The 22,351-nt window shown below is 39.4% G+C and overlaps 1 protein-coding gene across 3 annotated transcripts in view; it reads left to right on the forward strand.

Moving 5' to 3' along the window:
• YTHDF2 (YTH N6-methyladenosine RNA binding protein F2) overlaps window positions 1–22,351 on the forward strand; it is a 33,958-nt gene that overhangs the window by 4,460 nt on the left and 7,147 nt on the right. For all 3 annotated transcript variants that reach the window (XM_086716216.1, XM_025934254.2, XM_086716217.1), the window contains one exon: window positions 90–1,676. In XM_086716216.1, the coding sequence (XP_086572342.1) occupies window positions 90–1,676 (1,587 nt within the window). The remainder of the gene's footprint in view (window positions 1–89; window positions 1,677–22,351) is intronic.

A 22,351-nucleotide genomic window follows, 5' to 3' on the forward strand; every position in this document is an offset into this window, starting at 1 on the left:
TTGGGAGAGGAAATGTCTTGATTGTTGTTTTATTAATTTTTGTGTTTAGTTGTGATTTGCCTGTTTGTTTTGTTTTTTTCCTTCCACAGAATAATGCATATACTGCCATGTCAGATTCCTACTTACCCAGTTACTACAGTCCCTCCATTGGCTTCTCCTATTCATTGGGTGAAGCTGCTTGGTCTACTGGGGGTGATACAGCCATGCCCTATCTAACTTCTTATGGACAGCTGAGCAACGGAGAGCCTCACTTCCTACCAGATGCAATGTTTGGACAACCAGGAGCCCTAGGTAGCACTCCATTTCTTGGTCAACATGGTTTTAATTTCTTTCCCAGTGGGATTGACTTCTCAGCTTGGGGAAATAACAGTTCTCAGGGACAGTCTACTCAAAGCTCTGGATATAGTAGCAATTATGCTTATGCACCTAGCTCCTTAGGTGGAGCCATGATTGATGGACAGTCAGCTTTTGCCAGTGAGACCCTGAATAAGGCTCCTGGCATGAATACTATAGACCAAGGGATGGCAGCGCTGAAGTTGGGTAGCACAGAAGTTGCAAGCAATGTTCCAAAAGTTGTAGGCTCTGCAGTTGGTAGTGGGTCCATTACTGGTAACATCGTGGCTTCCAATAGTTTGCCTCCAGCTACTATTGCTCCTCCAAAACCAGCGTCTTGGGCTGATATTGCTAGCAAGCCTGCGAAACAGCAGCCTAAGTTGAAGACCAAGAATGGCATTGCAGGGTCAAGTCTTCCACCACCCCCAATAAAGCATAACATGGATATTGGAACTTGGGATAACAAGGGTCCTGTGGCAAAAGCCCCCTCACAGGCTTTGGTTCAGAATTTAGGTCAACAGCCAACCCAGGGGTCTCCCCAGCCTGTAGGTCAGCAGGCTAACAATAGCCCACCAGTGGCTCAGGCATCAGTTGGGCAACAGACACAGCCATTGCCCCCACCTCCACCTCAGCCTGCCCAGCTCTCAGTCCAGCAACAAGCAACTCAGCCAACCCGCTGGGTAGCACCTCGGAACCGTGGCAGTGGGTTCGGTCATAATGGGGTGGATGGTAATGGAGTAGGACCGTCTCAGGCCGGATCTGGATCTACTCCTTCAGAACCTCACCCAGTGTTGGAGAAGCTGCGGTCTATTAATAACTATAACCCCAAGGATTTTGACTGGAATCTGAAACATGGCCGGGTTTTCATCATTAAGAGCTACTCTGAGGACGATATCCACCGTTCCATTAAGTATAATATCTGGTGCAGCACAGAGCACGGTAACAAGAGACTGGATGCTGCTTATCGCTCCATGAACGGGAAAGGCCCCGTTTACTTACTTTTCAGTGTCAACGGCAGTGGACACTTCTGTGGCGTTGCAGAAATGAAATCTGCTGTGGACTACAACACATGTGCAGGTGTGTGGTCCCAGGACAAATGGAAGGGTCGTTTTGACGTCAGGTGGATTTTTGTGAAGGACGTTCCCAATAGCCAACTGCGACACATTCGCCTAGAGAACAACGAGAATAAACCAGTGACCAACTCCAGGGACACTCAAGAAGTGCCTCTGGAAAAGGCTAAGCAGGTGTTGAAAATCATAGCCAGCTACAAGCACACCACTTCGATTTTTGATGACTTCTCACACTATGAGAAACGCCAAGAGGAAGAAGAAAGTGTTAAAAAGGTAACCGGTTTACCATTATTAAGACTTTTAGAGAAGGAAAAACATACGAGAGGGAGCAGGAGAGTTATTATACTGAATGGTTAATAAAAGCTCTGTAAGTAACAAGCGTATCACTTAACAATTCAAGCCTTTGTGGAAGTATAATTGGTGTTACTGTTTGACTTAGTGTATAGAAATGTGGGCTTAAATTAACGGAAAGCAGAAACTGTAGAGAAACTGAATTTAAATGATGCAAAAGAGGTGAATAAAGCCAAAAGAAATGCAGAGAGCATAATTGAAGTGATAGAACCATGGAAATGAAAGTAGGAAAAGATTGAGGCTGTAATATGGCAGAGAAAAGGTAAAAGTTATGTTGTAATTAACTTTTGGCCTAACTTGGGTACAGTGTTAAATCAGAGTTAGTGTGTCACCAGCCCTGACATCACTTTCTGCTTGCCTTTGACCATTGGCAGTATTAGTGTATTTTTCAGAACTTTCTTCCTTATTCCTATCCTTAGTGTTCTACTTAATTGTTTTTTCCCCAAACCTTTTTCCCATTGGAAAAGTAATATTTATTATATAAAACTTTGAAAACATGATTAGAAAAAGCTGGTCTTCTGCTCTTAAAATTCTCCTGTATTCCTGAGGAGTAATCTTCTCTTGTTTCTCTGTAACAAGTGAGTCTTGGGCAGAATCATGGAGAATAGGTCCAAACTAAAATGTTGGAATTTACTGGAAAGTGTTGGTAATGCTTGGTCTGTGTGTTTTGAGTGAATGTAAACTTTAAGATGGTAGAGAATGATAAAGTACTGGTTGGGGCAGAGCATACGTTGTCTAGGATTTAGACCTATTTAAATGTTGGAAGTAGGTGAAAAGATTATTGTGGGTAAAGAGAAGTTTCTTTTTAAAGATTATTAATGATTGGGAGAATTCTAAGTGGTCAGGTTCAAATGTAAAATAAAACCTAATAAACTTATGTAAATATATTTTTTTATGTTTGTGATGTGATGAATTCCTAGGGATTTTATATATTTGATCTAGGATCTGAGGTACTTGTTATATCTTTGTAAAAACTTTTGAGCACTGGGAGGATGGCTCTTTGGTTAGATTCTCCTTCTCCATAACACCTAAGAATCAGGGGCATGGTTGTTCAACTGAAGTAGGATGGTTGCCATTCTAGTGTGTGCAGTTGAATAAAAAATGGAGATATGCTTGTCAGTGATGCTAAAAGTATTGGGGATACAGAGCCACACTACTGAAAAGTTGCCTGTCAGAAAAAAAACCACTCCTTTTTTGTCCTTTAAATTCTCTTCCCTTCCCCAAACTTTAACAGTGTAACTTAAAACCTGCCCTCATCTTGTAGAAAGATAGTTTACTGATTAGTTTTGCTAGACATGTGAAAGGCTCAAAAGATGTTTTAACTGACTTCTGAATCTAGAGGAACAAGGAAGGGAAGGCCTTTTAAGCATCATGTATTGACACAGCAGATTATTGTATGTGAGGGCCATTCAGGTGCTTAGTTTAACCACTCAAAACATGCATAATATCAATCCCGTATTATAAATCTGCTTGCATATATCTGCACGTTCTGTCTACATCTTGTGATTAAAAATAGGAAGGCAGGGGCACCTATGTGGCTCAGTCGGTTAAGTGTCCAACTTCAGGTCAGGATATCTCACGGTTTGTGAGAGAGCCCCACATCAGGCTCTCCACTGTCAGCAGAGAGCCCGCTTCAGATCCTCTGTCCCCCTTGCGCTCTGCCCCCCCCCCCACTCATGTGTATGCTCTCTCTCAAAAAAAAAAAATATTTTAAAAAGTAGGAAAGCAAAGATTTCAATGTTTTCAGGAATGTACAGCATAGATAATAAGATCAACCTGTAGGTGTTAGAACTAGTGGAGAAGCTTGGGTTTAAAAATGAAGTAGCAGGGTTGCCTGTGTGACCCCAGTCAGTTGAGCATCTGACTCAAGTCATGATCTTGAGGTTTGTGGGGGTGGTATTGAGCCCCAGGTCAGGCTCTGCACTGATCGTGTGGAGCCTGCTTGGCATTCTCTCCCTCTCTTTTCCCCTCTCCTTGCTTGCACATACTTTTTCTTTCTTAAACATTAAAAAAAATAAAAATGAAGTAGCAAATTTAAGGGCTGTTAATTTATGTAACCTTTCAATCAGGTTTGTATTTGTATTAAATTCACTTGAGTGGTTCAGTGAATAATAATTGAACTTCATAAGGAGGTGTAAGATTCACAAATTGGAATTGACCAGTGTTGGGATGTTTTCACAGTGAGTAATAATAATCAAGGTTTAGCGTCTTTGTTTAGCCGATTAATGGATCAGTCTTAAAGCTATTCCATAAAGACTTTTGATGAATGAGTATACTAATTGTTCTCAGGTTAGTGAAACCACCAAAAGTAAAAACAAACAAAAAAAAGCTTCGATTATACTTGCATGAGATTACTTTTTAGTTTACCTTTTGTGAGAAGAGATTGCTGGGGTTTCAGGAAGGTCCTTATGATTGCTTCTAAACCCAGTTACCATTTCAGTCAGTATTGCCTTCTCTTGCCCGCTGTTATCCTTAACATCCTTACATAACTGACTCTAAAGCCAGTCTTTATTAGGCTTCCAATACAAAACAAGTTTCATGAGAGTGAAACTGATAGCTCATTGAGGCAGTAGACTCCTTTAGTTAGGGTGTTTGTGTACCTTTGTGTTATTTACAAGATTGCAAAAAATTGTGCCAGATGGGCATGGTAACTCAATAAGTAGAGAAATACTTAAGCTTTATCCTGAAGATGATGTCACAGCTATTCTAAAGTTCCATGATTGGGCATGTATCTTGGCAGAACACACTGAAGCAGAACTATAGCCATTTTTGCCTAGTATTACTGACTTGTTCTGTTCCATGATCTACTTCAGTAGTATCATAGAAACTTCAAGCACTGGATCTATGGCTTGAAACTTGAGCAGCTTTTAGTGACCTTTTCCATGTGTTGTTTATTTTGTATACTTCAGATACTACTTTGTAACCTGCTTTCTGCAATTATTTAGAACTTTTCCTTAATTGTTTAATATTCTTCTGTGACATCACTTTTGATGGCTTCATAATATTCTATCATAGGTGTATTATAATTTTCCAAATCTTAATTGTTAGATTTGTCAGCGTCTTTATATTTTTTTCCAGCTGAAATAACCCTGCAGTGAACATCCATGATATAAATACTGATTTACACCTGTCCTTTAGTGTTATTGTTGGGTCAAAGGGTGTATGCTCTTTGAAGGTCTTGGCTGTGCTGTATATTGCCGTATGGGGCTTTTTCTTTTTGAAAATTTTGAAAGAATCACTGTCAAAAGAAGACAACAGTGAGTTAACTTCTTTATTTCAACTTTAGAATAGTCTGCATAAAGGGAGAGTTACTCCTTGCATAAGTGATAATGTTTTTTTATAAGCTTCATAATAGTTTAATATTTGTCTTGTATGTCTAGTCTTTCAACTGTAGGTAAAAGTAGGAAGAGTAGAGGGGAACAAGGACTGCATAATTTTCTTAAAGCCTAGCCCCTGGGGTGCCTAGGTGGCTCAGTCTGTTAAGCGTCTGACTCTTGACTTCAGCTCAGGTCATAATCTTACAGTTCTTGAGTTCAAGCCCAGTATCAAGCTCTGTGCTGATAGCACGGAGCCTGCTTGGGATTCTCTGTCTTCGTTTTGTCTCAAAATAAATAAACTTAAAAAAAAAAAAAAAAGTTTTAAAGCCTGGCCTCGTGTTAGATTTAATCAGGCACTTGGGTAAATGATTTTTCTGAATAATTGGAAAGCTAATGGGAGAGAAATAGATCTAGAGAAGATATGATTATAGTGACAATGGCTCAAGGTATGTATCTTTAAAAATTTCATTGTTATTAAATAAAAATAGCAGGATTTCTTAAATACCTCTAGAGTTATTCCTATTTTCAAGCAGAAGACCTAAAAATAGTGACTTGGAATGTGTTTGGATATATTTAAGATTCATTATGCTGCTTAAGAATTGAGATGAAGCTATTTGCCTTTTCTTTGAACAATTTTTTACTCTGTGCTAGATATTACTGAGAAAGCAGGAGTGTGTTGTCAGGGAGCCTTATACTCATGACAGGTAACTGTACAAAACAGTATTTTTCTCAAGATATGTGCAGAATGCCAATTTGGAAGCTTGACGATTGTCTAACCCAGCCTGGGGTATATAGGTGGATTGGTCCCAGAAGAATCCTGGAAGAGGTGACTTTTGAGCTGAGCCTTCAAAGATGTATAGAAGGTTGCCAGAGATGTTTGGGGAAGAATGAACACAGATTCAGGACAGCTCACGTCTGTGACACTGTATAGATAATAACTTGGAACAAGAAGTCCTGTACAGTCCAAGAGCTAGTTTAATTGGTATTTGTGGAGTGGGTTTCCCTACAATGGAAGTTTGTTGGAGATGAGGAAAAGGAAGTTGAATGAAATGTTTATGCAGTTAGTTTGATATAGAAGGAACTTACTGAGTCAGGTACAAAGTTGGCTTAAATTCTAGAGTTTAAAAGAAAGAATAAGACCTAATTTCAATCAGAAACTCATTGATGTTACTTTTTTCTTAAGTTTTTATTTTAATTCCAGTTCATGTGCAGTGTTGTATTAGTTTCAGGTGTACAGCATAGTGATGCAACAATTCCATATACCAGCCCATGCTCTCCTTGATGTTAGCTTTGCATGGAAGGCAATGGGGAGCTTGTAGAAGTAAAGGTGAACGAGTATATGGTAATAGATGCCATTACTAAATACTAGCAGCTTACTTTTTCCAGTGATGTGTTTCATACACATTATCGTATTTCTCATCAGATGCCTTAGTGTGCTTAGAAGAGATGATTTGGAAGGGGAATATGATAAGTGTAATCAAATACTTTTAAGACCAGTAGGTTTAGGGGTGCCTGGCTCAGTTGGTAGAGCATGTGACTCCTCATCTCAGGGTCATGAGTTCAAGCCTTATGTTGCTTACTTAAACAAACAAACAGACAAACAAAATCCCACAACAACTTTGTAGGTTTATTCTCCAAGCCAGAAAACAGCACCAGAACCAATGGATAGAGGTTATAGGAAGAGTTTTGTAAATAAAAGGGAGAACTTTCTAAAAATGGAGTTCTTAGTCACAAGAGGGTTTCAAGAAGAGACCAAAAGAACTTTAATTAGATACATTGTAAAGAAAGTTTATATGTGGAATAGTCTAACCAGATAAACCCAGGGTAAGGTTAGCCAGCCCAAGATAACGTGTGAAATTCACAGAGAGGAATTGATGCTCCTAAACAGGTCTTTTCAGGAAGGTTATTTCTGTTCTATAATTTTTGACCTAAATAACTTATTACTTATAAAAAGAATAAAGGTCTCAAGGCTAGAAGGACATGAATGACAGAAAAGATTGGCAGATTTCCAGTAAATCTTAGCACAGATAAGGTATGTAGGTGGTTGTCTTTTAATATAGTTACTGTATTAGTATTAATGAAAAAGTTATCTAAAACAATACTGAAGGTTTATTTTTTATAAACTTTTTTTTAATGTTTATTTTTTTTATGTTTAATTTTGAGAGAGAGAGAGAGAGAGAGAGAGAGAGAGAGAGAGAGAGAGACCGCACGAGCAGGGGAGGGGCAGGGAGAGAGGGGGAGACAGAATCTGAAGCAGGCTCCAGGCTCTGAGCTGTTAGCACAGAGCCCAGTGCAGGGCGAGAACTCATGAACCACGAGATCATGACCTGAGCTGAGGTTTGACACTTAACTTACTGACCTATCCAGGCGCCCCTAATGTTTGTTTTTTAGAGAGAGTGAGGGAGGGGCAGAGAGAAAGAGGGAGGCAGCATCAGAAGCATGCTCTGCACTGTCAGCAGAGCCTGATGAGGGGCTTAAACCCATGAACCACGGTGAGATGACTTGAGCCTAACACAGACACTTAATCGATTGAACCGCCCAGGCACTCCAGGACTTTTTTTTTTTTTTTAAGTTTTTGGGTTTTTTTTAGAGTGTTCATATGTGTGTGTGAGGGGGAGGGGCAGTCAGAGAGGGAGAGGGAATCTTAAAGAGGCTCCACGCCCAGAATGGAAACATGGGGCTCTATCTCACCACCATGAACCGAAATCAAGAGTGGGACACTTAACCGACAGAGCCACCCAGGTGCCCCTAAAACATACTAAAGCCCTTTTTTTTTTTTTTTTGAATTTTAAGTTTATTTTTACTTTTTTGAGAGAGAGTGTGTATGTGCTGGGGAGGAGCAGAGAGAAAGGGAGTGAGAGAATCCTAATCAGGCCTCACACACAGTGCAGAGCCCCAAGTGGGGCTCGAACCCACAACCGTGAAATCATGACCTAAGCTGAAATCAAGAATCGGGACGCTTAGCCTACTGAGTCACCCAGGTGCCCACATACTGAAGACTTACTAAAAAAATATAGAAGTGATTATTTAAGAGACATGTTTCTTTCTTTTTTTTTTTTTTAATATTATTTTTTGAAGGGTGCAAGCAGGGGAGGGGCAGAGAGAGGGAGACAGAAGTGGGCTCTGTGCTGACAGGCCGACAGCAGCAAGCCTGATGTGGGGCTCAAACCCGTGAACCATGAGATCATGACCTGAGCCGAAGTTGGTCGTTCAACCAACTGAGCCACCCAGATGGCCCTGTTTCCTTTTTCTTAAAAGTAGTTTTCCTGTGGTGTTGGTGCAAGTAATGCTTGTCTTTATAAGGAAGTTTTTTTCTTCTTTGTGGCCATCTTTTTCCTCCCTAATTCTTTGATTTGGGCATTTAATCCCTTGGGAAATATTTGAAGCAAGCAACCTTGGCTCCATATTCTTTTCTTTTTATTTAAAACAAATTTTTTTTAAAGTTATTTTTTTTTAGTAATCTCTGCACCCCACGTGGGACTCAGACTCATGACCCCGAGATCAAGAGTCATGTGCTCCACCTACTGAGCCAGCCAGACGCCCTGCTCCATTTTTAACTTTATTTTATTATTATTTATTTAAATGTTTATTTTTGTGAGAGAGAGCACGCGCGCGTGCACAAGTGGGGGAGGGACAAAGGGAAAGGGAGGCACTGAATCAGAAACAGGCTCCGTGCTCTGAGCTATCTGTCAGCACAGAGCCTGCCATGGGACTTGAACTCCCGAACCCAAGAGATCATGTGTGACCTGAGCTGAAGTCATATGCTTAACCGACTGAGCCACCCAGGCGCCCCTCCATTTTTAACTTTAGAAAAAAATTTAAAATATGTAAGTAAAACTTGTGACATAAAAGAAAGAAAATACCACTTTAGCCAAATATGTTTTCGTATTAAATAAATATGAATAAATACCCATGGTGTATTGGTTTTTTCCATTTAGTATTTCCCTGCTCCACCACTGGCTTAAATGCCAGGCACCCTGTTTTAATGGGGTAGCAAACCTGAACTTTTTGTAAAATTCTAAGGCCATTTATGTCTACTTCTGTTTTGCAGATAAGTTTATCTGTCTTTGCCGAAAGTGTTGAAGAAATTCTGTTTGTGTTACTCATCACCTTCCTTACTTTGTGGATAGATAAAATGCCTTTCTACAGCTTTCTTAAAGGAACACTAGAAGAGAATAGATGACACTGAATTTGGATCTCTTTGAGCAAATATTTGTGTTAATTGATAAACAAGGCACCATCTTTGCTTTAGGACCAGACAGTGTTGTTAGGAGGACAACAGAATGGATAAAATATGGGATATTAGCTATAGTAGAGGAATGAAAAAATAGCTTTCTGAAGAGAGTGATAAATGAGGGAAATTAAGGAAGGCTTCATAGAGAAAATAACTTTTTATTTTAGATAGAGTATGATAGAGTATGAGTTGGGGGAGTGGGACAGAGGGGGAGAGAATCTCAAGCAGCTCCATGCCCAGTGCAGAACTCAACATGGGGCTTTATCTCACAAATGTGAGATCATGACTTGAGCCGAAATCAAGAGTTGGATGCTTAACTGAGCCACCCATGTGTTTGGAAATAGCATTTGAACCATGTCAAATAGAATGAGTAATAAGCACTCAGATGATAGCACAGTTCTTGGCACATAGTGCACATAAAAGTTTAGTATATTGCCATTTTAGATGAGGAAGAGGCTCAAAGAGGTTATTTATGTAAGGTCTCATAGCTTAATAAGTGGTGGAATTGATATTTCAGTTAGGTCAGTGATGTGCTGGGGCTGGCTAATTGTAAGTTAAATTTAGCTTTCAAGAATTTTAGTAAGCTGGCTGTTAAACATTAGTTTTTAAAAAGTCATTATTGGGGCGCCTGGGTGGCTCAGTCAGCTAAGCGTCTGACTCCGGCTCAGGTCGAGATCTCACGGTGCGCGAGTTCGAGCCCCACATCGGGCTCTGTGCTATCAGTGTGGAGCCCGCTTCGAATCTTCTGTTCCTCCCTCTCTCTGCCTCTCCCCCATTCATGTGCTGTCTCTCTCAAAAATAAATAAACATTTAAAAAAAAAAGTCATTATTAAATGACATAAAATTTTAAATACATTATATTAAAAGATTAAATGCCTTTGTATTAAAAAAATTTTTTTAATGTTTATTTTTGAGAGAGAGTGTGAGTGGGTTGGGGCAGAGAGAGAGGGAGGCACAGAATCCGAAGCAGGTTCCAGGCACTCAGCTGTCAGCACAGAGCCCAACGTGGGGCTCGAACTCACGAGCCGTGAGATCATAACCTGAGCTGAAGTCGGACGCTCAACCAACTGAGCCACCCAGGTGCCCCTTAATGTTTATTTTTGAAAGAGAGAGAGAGTGAGCGAGCACAAGCAGGGAAGGGGCAGAGAGAGAGAGGGAGACACAGAATCCGAAGCAGGCTCCAAGCTCTGAGCCGTCAGCATAGAGCCCGACGCGGGGCTCGAACTCACGAGCCGTGAGATCATGACCTGAGCCGGAGTCAGATGCTTAACCGACTGAGCCACCCAGGCGCCCCTAAATGCCTTTGTATTTACATTAAATGCATTATAAACTGGTTTATAATAAAAATTAAACAACATAAACTTAGAATGCCACTGTTACTATTCAAACTAATACTCAAATCTATCATTCTTGAGGTTATTTACATCTGTTGTATCAATATATGATACTGTGCAATTGCACATCTCAACCCCACATTCAGGGGTGTCAACATTGGTAGCTTGAAATATGCCATGTTACTTACACCATGGAAATTGGGAAATGCTATATATACATATCAGGGCTTGTTTTTTTTAAGTTGTCTAGCCTTACAGTGATAGAGAAAATACGAATGCAGATTAAATTAAGCATGTCATGTCTGTAGCTCTGACATATTTCGAATAACACAAAGAATTTGAGGAAATACTCTTCCAGAATTTGAAAATTATTATCCAGTTTGGCAGAGAAGTTACTCAAATCATTGATGAACTTGTGAAGTTCTGACATGTTTTTGTTTCATTTTTTTCTTTTTAATGTTCATTTTTGAGAGAGCATGAGTGAGGGAGGGGCAGAAAGAGAAGGAGACACAGAAATTGAAGCAGGCTCCAAGGCTCTGAGCTGTCAGCACAGAGCCTGATGTGGGGCTCGAACTCACGAACCGTGAGATCATGACCTGAGCTGAAGTTGGACGCTTAACTGACTGAGCTGCCCAGGCACCCCTGTTTTTGTTTCATTTTTGTCTTAATAAATGATAAGTGAAAATGTTGGAACTACACTTGAATAGACACAGAAGCCTCTGTCCTCCAAAGACCATGACCATTATGTGGTATATGGAGTTTGCCAGGTAGAGAAGTAGGAAGAAAGACATTCTAGGAAGAGGAGACATCGTGTTTATAAACATGATCTCATGAATGCTTAGGTTATGTTCTCAGAGTAATGAGAAGTCTAATGTGGAAAAGAATGATAAGTGATAAAGCTGGAGAGGTTGGTTGAGCCCAATAGTATATTGGAAGGGCTTTGGATTTTTATTTTATAGTTAGTTGGATTGTAAGGGATGATAGTTAATGTGGAATTAGTTTGGATGATCAGAAGGGTGAACTACTTATTGAGTACTGCCTTTGTTAGCCACTTTCATAGTCTTCTAATGCTCATGCTAACCCTGGGAGGCAATATCCTATATGTACAAATAGAGAAATGGAAACTTAGTTTAGCACCTTATGTAAACTCATCTATTATATGATAGGTGTAGGTGACTCAAAGACCAAATCAGAGGCTTTTATAATAGTTTGGAAGAAAAAGACCCACTAAGGATGGAAAGGTGGATTTGAAGAATGTTGACCTGTTTGCTGAGTAGTTACTGCAAAAAAAAAGAAAAAATAGAGAATATAGGATGAACACCAGGTTAAGGTTAGGGTTTGGAGATGTGTTGGTTGTTGGAAATAGTGTTTGGGGTACATGTGGGGGGCAGTAAGGTAATGGTAGGGTCTGGAGCTCAGGAGAGAAAACTGTTGATGGAAATTTGTATTTATAGACCTCAGTATAGCTAAAGGCATGAAAGAGTTTAAGATTATTTAAGAATATTGGTAATAAAAACAATGGCTGAAATTGAACACTATACAATATCAAGCATACATCTGTCCTGATTAATTTACATATTTGTAAGTTTTCATTTAATTATTATGAGGTAGGTACAACTATCTGATTCTGCAGATAAAGACACTGAAGCACAAAAAAGAATAACTTTGGAGACACCTGGGTGGCTCAGTCGGTTAACCGTCCGACTTCAGCCCAGGTCATGGTCTCATGGTTTGTGGGTTTGAGCCCTGCATCGGGCTCTGTGCTGACAGCTCAGAGCCTGGAGCCTGCTTCAGATTCTTTTGTCTCTTTGCCCCTCCCCTGCTTGTGCACATGCTCTCTCTCTCAAAAGTAAACATTAAAAAGAAAAATAATATTAAGAATAACTTTGTGAAGTCAGGTAAGCTGAGAAAGCCGAGCTGTTGTACTTGTTTCTGCAGTCCGGTTCTAGAGCCAACACACAGAGAAGAGGGCCAGAGAAAGAACCCCCATAACCCAGTTTGCAGGATGGGTTAAATAGAGCAGTGGAGTATAATCAACTTATTCAGAGAGTGCAGAGAGGTAACTGATGATTGGGAATGCCAGTGGCTCTCTTGAATAACAGTAACATGAGAGCTCTTTGTTGTTAGGTGTTTCAAGGTTTTGGTGTCTATATATCATTCAACAGACTTTGTATTTGTTTTTTTCTGTATTGTTTCCTTTCCACCCACAAAGTGTTCCAAGCCTTAAAGAGATTTAGTGAAGTTTGAGCTGCTGGAAGTAAGAGCTTTTTTTTTTTTTTTTTAGTTTATTTATTTATTTTGAGAGAGTATGTGCACAAGTCGCGGAGGAGCACAGGGAGAGAATCCCAAGCAGGCTCTGCACTGCCAGCAAAGAGCCTGACGTGGGGCTGGAACTTGCAGACTGTGAGATCATGACCTGAGCCAAAGTTGGACGCTTAACTGACTGAGCCACCGGGTGCCCCAAGACCGGTTTTTATATAGTTAGTATGGGCTCTTATGATAAATTAGACCATATAAAAATGTCTGAAATTCAATTAGGTATTAAAAATGATAGTATTCTGGTTTTTGTTTGTTTTTGTTTTTGTTTTTTGATATGGCTAAAGATTGATCCAGAGGGGACTGTTGTTTTTCCAAACATCACCATTTTGGGATAAGGTTAGTTAGCAACTCTAGAATCATTTACTATCTACTTTGAATAGTGTAAACCAAGAATTACTCAGATGCAAGCCTTTGTGCTTACCTGCCAGGAGTAAAGATTAGTCCCATAACAATTTTTAACCTTTTTAGCTGTGAATTTTTCTTTTCCTCCCAACAAAACCTTACTCAAAACCCCATGAATTGCTAACTTTTGGTGCTCCCCCACCCCTTGCCCCCGGAGATCTCCAAAACATCTCCCCTCTGAAGCATAATTTGGAACCTATTGGCTGATATGAATTCTTTTAAATGAAGGGATGGTACATGGAAGTTGGGGTGGATCTGTTTTGAAATTGAAGAAATGTAAATTTCTGCAGCTTCAGCATCATTTAGGTGTGTTGGTTTGTTTAGTCTGGGGGGAGGGAGATATGAGGAAGACTACATCTCCTAAGAAGTGAGTAGGCTGTAGCATTGGTTTTGACTGCCCTAGTATGACTACCCTGTTACCTGCAGACTGTTCAGGAGTTTCATGCAGAAGAGGAGGAAAAAGCTCTATTCCCTGAATTAGGGCAAACAAAAGTGATCTTTTTCTTCACCATTGAATCCTGCAAGTCTGCACATAAGCAAGGAGAAAAGCCTTGAGTGTATCAACTCAGATCATCTCGCCTGCCTTTCTCCACAGAAGCAAGTAATTCAGTTTAAATTTGCTTGCTGCTGCCACCTCCTGTGGACCAACATCTTCTCTCTATAACATAACTAGTTCAGTAAATAGTGCCCTAATGTTTTTCATCTGTTGTTGAATAAATAGTTCCTAATTGAACTGATTTAACTACAGTTAGCCATAGGGAGAAGAAAAGAAGCACTGTAGGACAATGTATATTAAAAAGTTAATTTTACAATATGAGACCAAATGTAGAAGAGAAGAATAACAAGACTAGTTAGGGCTAGAGTCAAGACATATTAATGGAACACTGGATTTGAGTTGGGTGTGAAGAATGGATAGGAAAGATAGTGGAAAAACGAAGAAAGAAAATGTCTAAACCCCAAGTTTCAGTTGTTATATAAGGTAGGTGGTGAAAGGGAAGAGGCAGGCAGTTAATCTTTCCAACTCCTTTGCACTGCTTTTATAAGGTCTGATGGTTCTTATGAGATATTTACTTTTGTACTATGTATGTCAAAGTTAAAAATTTGACCATGTCACTTATGTAATACACATTAGATTTAGTAATAAGTTTTTTGACTTTATGTGAACTTTTTTGGTAAACAGTATGGGTAGCATATAGAACTTTTAAAATGTTTGTATGTGAAAAATTTGCAGTGTGCAAGTTTTATATTAATAATCACAAATTTTGCCCTTACATTTATCTCTTGTAAAATAGAACCAAATTATAAAACGTATAGAAAATGGAAAAAGTCACCTGTGATTTCTTTACTCTGATGAAACCACTTATTGTTTTGATATTTTTTCCTTGTCTTTATTTTATTCAAGTGGTTTATACAATAATAATCATATTCTGTATAGTATTTTGTCTTGCCTTTTCCTCTTAATACTTTAGTAGGTATATACCCATATTTAGCCATATTTTAGACATCTGTGTATTAGGCACTTTTCATATCTTGTCTCTGATCCCTTCTAATAATCTTTATAAGATTATCTTCATTTTACAGTTAGGGAACTTGTAATTTGGAAGGTATAACTTCCTGGGCACCTGGCTGGCTTATTCAGTAGATCAGATCTTGACCTAGTAGGGGCTGTCGGTCCAACCCCCCACGTTGGGTAGAGATTACTTAAAAAGAAGTGTCTTAAAAAAAAAAAAGGGAAGGTGTAAGTTCCTCAGGATCACCAGCTAAGTTGTAGATGAGCTAGAATTTATTTTGCCCCAGCGCTTTTATTGTTCTTCTGCTTTGCTGCATCTTTACATTTATCATTTTTTTATGTTTATTTTTTATTTTTAGATATTAAATTTTTTTAAAATTTTTTTTATTTTTGAGAGAGAGAGTGCAAGTGGCGAGGGAGGGTCAGAGAGGGAGACACAGAATTCGAAGCAGGTTCCAAGCAGTCAGTGCAGAGCCCAGCGCTGGGCTCAAATCCACAAACTGCAAGATCACGACCTGAAGTCTGAGGCTTAACTGACTGAGCTACCCAGGTCCCTCTGTTTATTTTTGAGAGAATGAGAGAGCGCATGCTTGCGCATGGGTGTGCACAGGGGGAGGGGCAGATAGAGGGATTCAGAGTATCCAAAGCAGGTTCTGCACTGACAGCAGAGAGCGCAGTGTGGGGTTTGAACACAGGAACCAAACTGTAAGATCGTGACTTGAACCAAAGCCAGACACTTAACAGACTGAGCCACTCAGGCACTCCTTCATTTGTCTTTTTTTTTTTTTTTTTTTTTAATATGGGGTTCCAACTCACAACCCTGAGATCAAGAGTTGCATGCTCTACCAACTGAGCCAGCCAGGTGCCCCCACATTTATCATTTAAAACAGCTAACAAGGATGTTCTGTTACCTACTGATGCCATTCACCTCTCTGTGGGTATATGAGGCGAGCATAATTAATTGAAACTTAAACCTTTGTTTAAGCACTCAGGCTGTACTTCCCTGATCACTAGCATCAAAATGGAGCTAATTAGATCTACTCTAACCTTGTTTAAGTTGCTGCTAATGACAGGCATCGGGAATAAGGAGGAACACAAGTAGCTCTGGCTATAATGTACACTGAAAAGGTTATAAAGTTGAATTGGAAGGTTTTGTTCTACCCCACTCTTTATTTTGTACATGAACTTGCAAGATTATCTCTATGTTTATTTTTGAGAGAGAAAGCATGAGTGGGAGGGGCTGAGTGAGACAGAATCTGAAGCATGCTCTGAGCTGTCAGTGCACAAAGCCCACGAACTGTGAGATCATGACCTTGAGCCAAAGTTGGACAAATGACTGAGCCACTGAGGTGCCACAAGATTACTTCTGTTTAGTGGGAGAGGCAGAACAAGCACCTAGACAAGTTCTTGGGTAATTCAAGTCATTTATGATAAATGTTACTTTACTTGGAATCCATAAGCCTGTAGAAGGATGAGGAGGGGAGCAGGGTGGACCTATGTGAGTGCTTCAGAGAATACACACAAAGATGGTAATAATTACTGACAGTCAAATTTGAGTCATCTGGAAAGTATTTGTAAAAATACTGATAACTGGGCTCTGCACCCAGACTTACTAAAGTAGAAATTTAATTTAGTAAGCTTCCTGGGCATTTTTTATGGGATTAAAAGTTGATGGAAGAGAAGTTTCTCAATTTACATAAATTACCATCTGTGAATACTGAAACTGCAGATTCCTGTTCTCTCTTACCTACTCAGTAAGCATCTTTGGAGCCAAGGCCTTGGAATCTGCATTTTACCAGTTCTGTAGGTGACTCTCATATTTTTAAAGTTTGAGAACTTGTAGATTATGTATATCATTAGTCAGTGGTTTGTGTGCCTCTTACCTAAGTTCCTCATGCATTTTTTTCTACCAAGTTTGGTTTCTAAAGTTTCTTTGTATTGTAGTCCTGTCTTCCCCCTCAAAAGTCTCTGTCTCAAGACTTTATCTTTAAAAGCAATGTTAGAATTCACCTGTGTCTGATAAGCCTGGCTGTGCCTTTCAGTACTGGGGTTGGGGTCTGTCTTAAGGCTGAAAGGATGATCTTTTGAGCCGTTTGCCCATTTTTTTTTAATTGAATTTTTTTTTTTTTTTTTTTTTTTTTTTTTTTGAGAGCCTGTGAGAGCTGGGGAGAGGTTCAGAGGGAGAGAGAGAATCTTAAGCAGGCTCCATGCTCAGCACAGAGCCCAATATAGGGCTTGATCCCATGACTCTGGGATCATGACCTGAGCTGAAATAAGAGTCACTCAACTGACTGAGCCACTCAGGCACCCCAATTTGCTTTCCTTTTTTTTTTTTTTTTTTTTAAAGTTTATTTATTTTGAGAGAGAGCCTGTGTGTGTGAGTGTAGAGGAAGAGAGAGAATCCGAAGCAGGCTCTGTGCTGTCAGTGCTTAACCAACTGAGCCACCCAGTCACCCCTGCCCATTTTTAATTTTTTTTTTTTAAGTTTTATTTATTTTAGAGAGAGAGAGAGAGAGAGATTCAGCAGGGGAAGGGCAGAGAGAGAGGGAGACACAATCCAAAGCAGGCTCCAGGCTCTGAGCTGTCAGCACAGAGCCCGACAACGGGGCTTGAACTTGTGAACCACGAGATCATGCCCTGAGCTAAAGTCGGATGCTCAACCAACTGAGCCACCCAGGTGCCCCTATCCCTGCCCTTTTTAAATCAGCTATCAATATTATGAGTCTCTAGTGAGTTGCCTATATTTTTTTGTTCATTAAAAGGTGGCAGTCTCTTTGGCTTAATATCCTACATCTGTAACTTGATGCTATAATCCACTTTTTAGAGGCGTTACGGCTCTAAGGGGCATTAACTTTTTTTTAATGAAACTTTTTTTTTAAAGTTTATTTTGGGAGTGAGCGCAAGTGGTAGGACAGTGAGAGAGGGAGAGAATCCCAAGCAGGCTTTGCACTCGATCTCACAAACTGCAAGATCATGACCTGAGTTGAAACTAAGAGTAGTTGGATGCTCAACTGACTGAGCCACCTAGGCGCCCTGAAACTTTTTTTTTTTTTTTTTAATGTTTGTTTATATATTTATTTTGAGAACCAAGAGAGCAGGGGAGCCCAACTCAGGGCCAGACTCACTAACCGTGTGATCATGACTCTGGCCAAAATCAAGAGTTAGACACTCAACCGACTGAGCTACCTAGGTGCCCTGGCACATTAATTTTTTAGAGAGTTGTTAGATAAGATTTAACTACAAGATTTTGTGGCCACCAGCCATCTTGAAGTTGCCCAAAGTAAGATGTTTCAAGGCTGATTTTTAAAGGTGATCAGTTTTTTTCTTCAGATGGGGGAAGGGATTCTATAAAGTATGTTACATATTGTGGGCCTTAAATTATTTAGGTGTGTATACTAGGTTGATACTATTCATAGAGAGCATGAACCCTAGATTCTGTGGTCTTGTTAATGTATCAAATGTATAGTAGCAGAAAGGCTAAGGACTCTAGAAGAAGATCTGATACTGTATCTACCACTATGATTAGAGCAAGTAAACTCTGAGTCTTAGTATTTTTTAAAAATCAGAAAAATACCACAATACTATTGTGTTGTTAGGATTAAATTATGTATGAATTGTTTGCATATAGGTCTTCTATGAATGATTGTGATTTGTGGTATTAGGCATATACACATATATGTATAATGCACATACTTTTGTTTATTTTCGATCATTCATTAAATTCTTCAACAACTTTTGGCATGGTACTTAATAGTGCTACTGAGTTTCTATTTTAGGGTCCAACCCTTAAAATACATGAAGAAGGCATGAGAGTAAAAGGGAGGTCAGTTAAGAGTTTGGCAAATTCCAGGTGAGAGATGACCATAGCTTGGACTAGAGAGGTATTAATGGAGGTGTTGAGGATGGTTACAGGAAATTTTTGGAGGTGGAGCTGGGGAATATCATCAGAATGCTGGAAGCATATTCTAATGACTACTTCATTCTGAATTTATCTGTCGAATGCAAAATATACTTGTACTGGGAATAGAGGGGATTTGACAAGCTATTAAAAACTTATTTGTTTAATTCTGAAGTGTTTTGAGAAATTGGTTTTATTGTGAAATTAGTTTCGGTTCAAATATAGTTTTTACTGGAAAGCCAGGGAGTGATTCAGAGAGTATCAAGCCTGTCAAACGATTTCACTTGATTTGGAGCTAGTGTTTGCTAATTTTACTTTCAGTTAAGCTAAAAAATGTTAATGTATCATTTCTTTTACCCTTTGTTCTGTTATTAGTCAGCTTTATTATTCAGGTACTGAATATAGTGGATTATCTAGGCTTTTTACTTCCAACCCTTTTGGTAAAATGTGGATAGGAGTTCAGCTTCTAATTAGCAGTCTTGAAAAAATTTGATAGTAGGAAATGTTATTAGTTAATACATTAACTTCATCTTGTTGCTCATTTCCCAGAAATTCATTCCAAATAAGTATACATTTCTGTACCTGTAAAAACTTAACAGGGGTTGAGAAGGTAGAAGGTAAATATTTTTGGTAGAAGATTAAGATTTATCTGTCTTATCTTTAAAAATACAGAGGCGCCTGGGTGGCGCAGTCGGTTAAACGTCCGACTTCAGCCAGGTCACGATCTCGCGGTCCGTGAGTTCGAGCCCCGCGTCGGGCTCTGGGCTGATGGCTCAGAGCCTGGAGCCTGTTTCCGATTCTGTGTCTCCCTCTCTCTCTGCCCCTCCCCCGTTCATGCTCTGTCTCTCTCTGTCCCAAAAATAAATAAAACGTTGAAAAAATAAAAAAATAAAAATACATATGTTTTTTAAAGACTTTATTTTTAAGTGATGTCTACACCCAATGTGGGGCTCAGACTTACAACCCTGAGATCAAGAGTCTCATGCTCTACCAACTGAACCATCCAGCAGTGCCCAGTAGAAAATATTCTTAATAAAATACTATAGCTCAGCTTTAAATTGGAAAATTGACGGAAAATATTTTTATTCCCTCCACCTATAGATGGTGGAATATTGTATATAACTGTCATTAGGCTCGTTTAACTCATTCACAGCACCACAGACTACAAAGGTTGATTTCATAAGCCACATAAAGCCGTGAAAGTGATTTTTTTTAACTTTTGTTTTCTTATCAAATTTTTAAAATTTAGGTCTAATTGACACACAGTGTTACATTAGTGCAACATAGTGATTTGACTAGACAAGTCTATATGTTACACTCTGCTCACCACAAATGTGGCTACCAACTGTCACCATACAAGACTATTATAGTCCCATTTGACTGTATTCCTTTTGCCATACATTTTATCCTCTTACTCATTCCATAACTGGAAGACTATCCGTCTCCTTCACTTATTTGCCTACTCCTCCCACCTCCCCTCTGGCAACCATCAGTTTGTTGTCTGTATTTATGGGTCTGTTTCTGCTTTTTGTTTTTTTATTCATTTGTTTTGTTTTTTTAGATTTTACATACAAGTGAATAAATCATATGGTATATGTCTCTGTTAGAGTGATTTTAGTATAGAGGCACCTAGGTGGCCCAGTCATTAAGCATCTGACTTTGGCTCAGGTCACGATCTCGCAGTTTAGTGAGTTCGAGCCTCTCATCGGGCTCTGTGCTGACAGCTCAGAGCCTGGAGCCTGCTTTGAATTCTGTATCTCTCTCTCTTTCTGTCCCTCCCCCACATGCACACTCTCTCTCTCTCTCTCTCAAAAATAAACAAACATTAAAATTTTTTTCATGTTAGCCTATCTCAGCATTTTTTAATTTTCAGCCAGAGACACTGAAATTTCTGTTCTATCAAGGCCCCTGGGGACATAGGAAAATTAGTTGAGGGCTTATAAGTAAATTTAATTTGGGGGGTGAATATCAGATTTTAAAGTTAATAAAATCATAGCCAACAAATAAATATATGCCTCCGTTGTGTTTCATGGCTTCTTAAAAGTGTAGGGAGTGGGTGGTAGAAACATGAGAGAAGGGTGTTAAGCTAAATGGAGGAAAAATGAGATCTATATGTATTCTAGGAAGAGTTTTCAAACGTGCAGATTTTAAGTAACATTGCCACCTTGTGGCTTTTAGGATATTTTTAGGAAATTTTGTGTTTTACACTAGTAGGTGTAAAATGGGGAGGGGCTCAGGAGGGATGCGTGGTTACCTCTATTTAAGTGTCAGGCCAGATACTGAGGGCTAGAAACTTCTTCCCTTGGTTTACACTTTCTTACTATATTTAAATTTATTTCTTAAGACTGTTTCTTTAGTCTCTTCATTGTTCTTGTTGAGATGGTGGATTGATTCAGAGATTAGAATGAATGTCCTAATGGAGATTTTGGGGATGGGTGTGAATTCAGTAAGATCTTGCTCTACGATTTTCCTCTATTCTTTGTTTATTAGCAGCATAATATCCTAAAGCCCTAGGAATGCATGTATCTGCCCTTCTAGCATTTGGGCTGTTTTCTGGTTTAACTGGGACTTTATAATTAATTTTGTGTTTGTGCTTTGAGGATCTTAGGTTTACCTCTCTGTGGACAGCAAATCCATGGCAAGAGCTTAACCTCGATTGACCGCTTCAGCCTGTTCTTAACACGGATATCCTTGTAACTGTCTAGCCTGTGGCTCTAGGAGCAGTAGGTTAAAAAAAGGGGTAGGCAGGTTCCACATGACAGTACCATGGGTGAAAAACAACTTGACATACCACTTTCCCTGCTGCAGTGAGTCAGTAGTATCTTTATGTTAAAAGCTTGAGTGTTCCAACAAGACAAATTATGTTTTGCTCATGGCAATTCTGGCTGGGAGTTGGACCCTTTTGCTTTTATGTGCTCTTCTCTCTTCCTTTTATTATATATCCACCATCACTTCCCTAGTTCCCCCATCCTTTGCTTTTTATTTTTACTAGGGTAGGATTGGTTGACTAGAAATGTCAATAAATACAGCTGACTTACAAGTGAAGCCCTTTTACCATAAATTGTCAAAGCATTTAGTGGAATTGTTCTCAGTGGTAATAGGAAATAGTCATAAAAGTGAAAGCTGCTGTAAGAGAAGTCTTCTGTTTTTAATGTTTACTTATTTTTGAGAGAGGCAGAGCACAAGTGGAGGAGGGGCAGAGAGAGAGGGAGACACACACTCTGAAGCAAGCTCCAGGCTCTGAGCTGTCAGCACAGAGCCCCATGTGGGGCTTGAACTCACGAGCTGTGGAGATCATGACCTGAGCTATTTTTATTTTTTAAAGTTTATTTTATTTGTTTATTTTGAGAGAGAGTGCAGGGAAGGGGGGTGGGGGAGAGAGAATATCCCAAGCAGGCTCCCAAGACAGTGCACTGTCACTGCAGAGCCCGACGCGGGGCTGGAACTCAGAAACCACGAGATCATGACCTGAGCTGAAATCAAGAGTCAGACACTTAATCAACTGAGCTGCCCAGGTGCCCTGAAGCCTAAAAGGTTTTTTTTTTTTTTTTTAATTTTTTTTTTTTTTCAACATTTATTTATT

The sequence above is a fragment of the Puma concolor genome, chromosome C1 (genome assembly GCF_028749965.1).
Source record: "Puma concolor isolate L17-30 chromosome C1, mPumCon1.1.hap2, whole genome shotgun sequence".
NCBI lineage: Eukaryota > Metazoa > Chordata > Mammalia > Carnivora > Felidae > Puma > Puma concolor.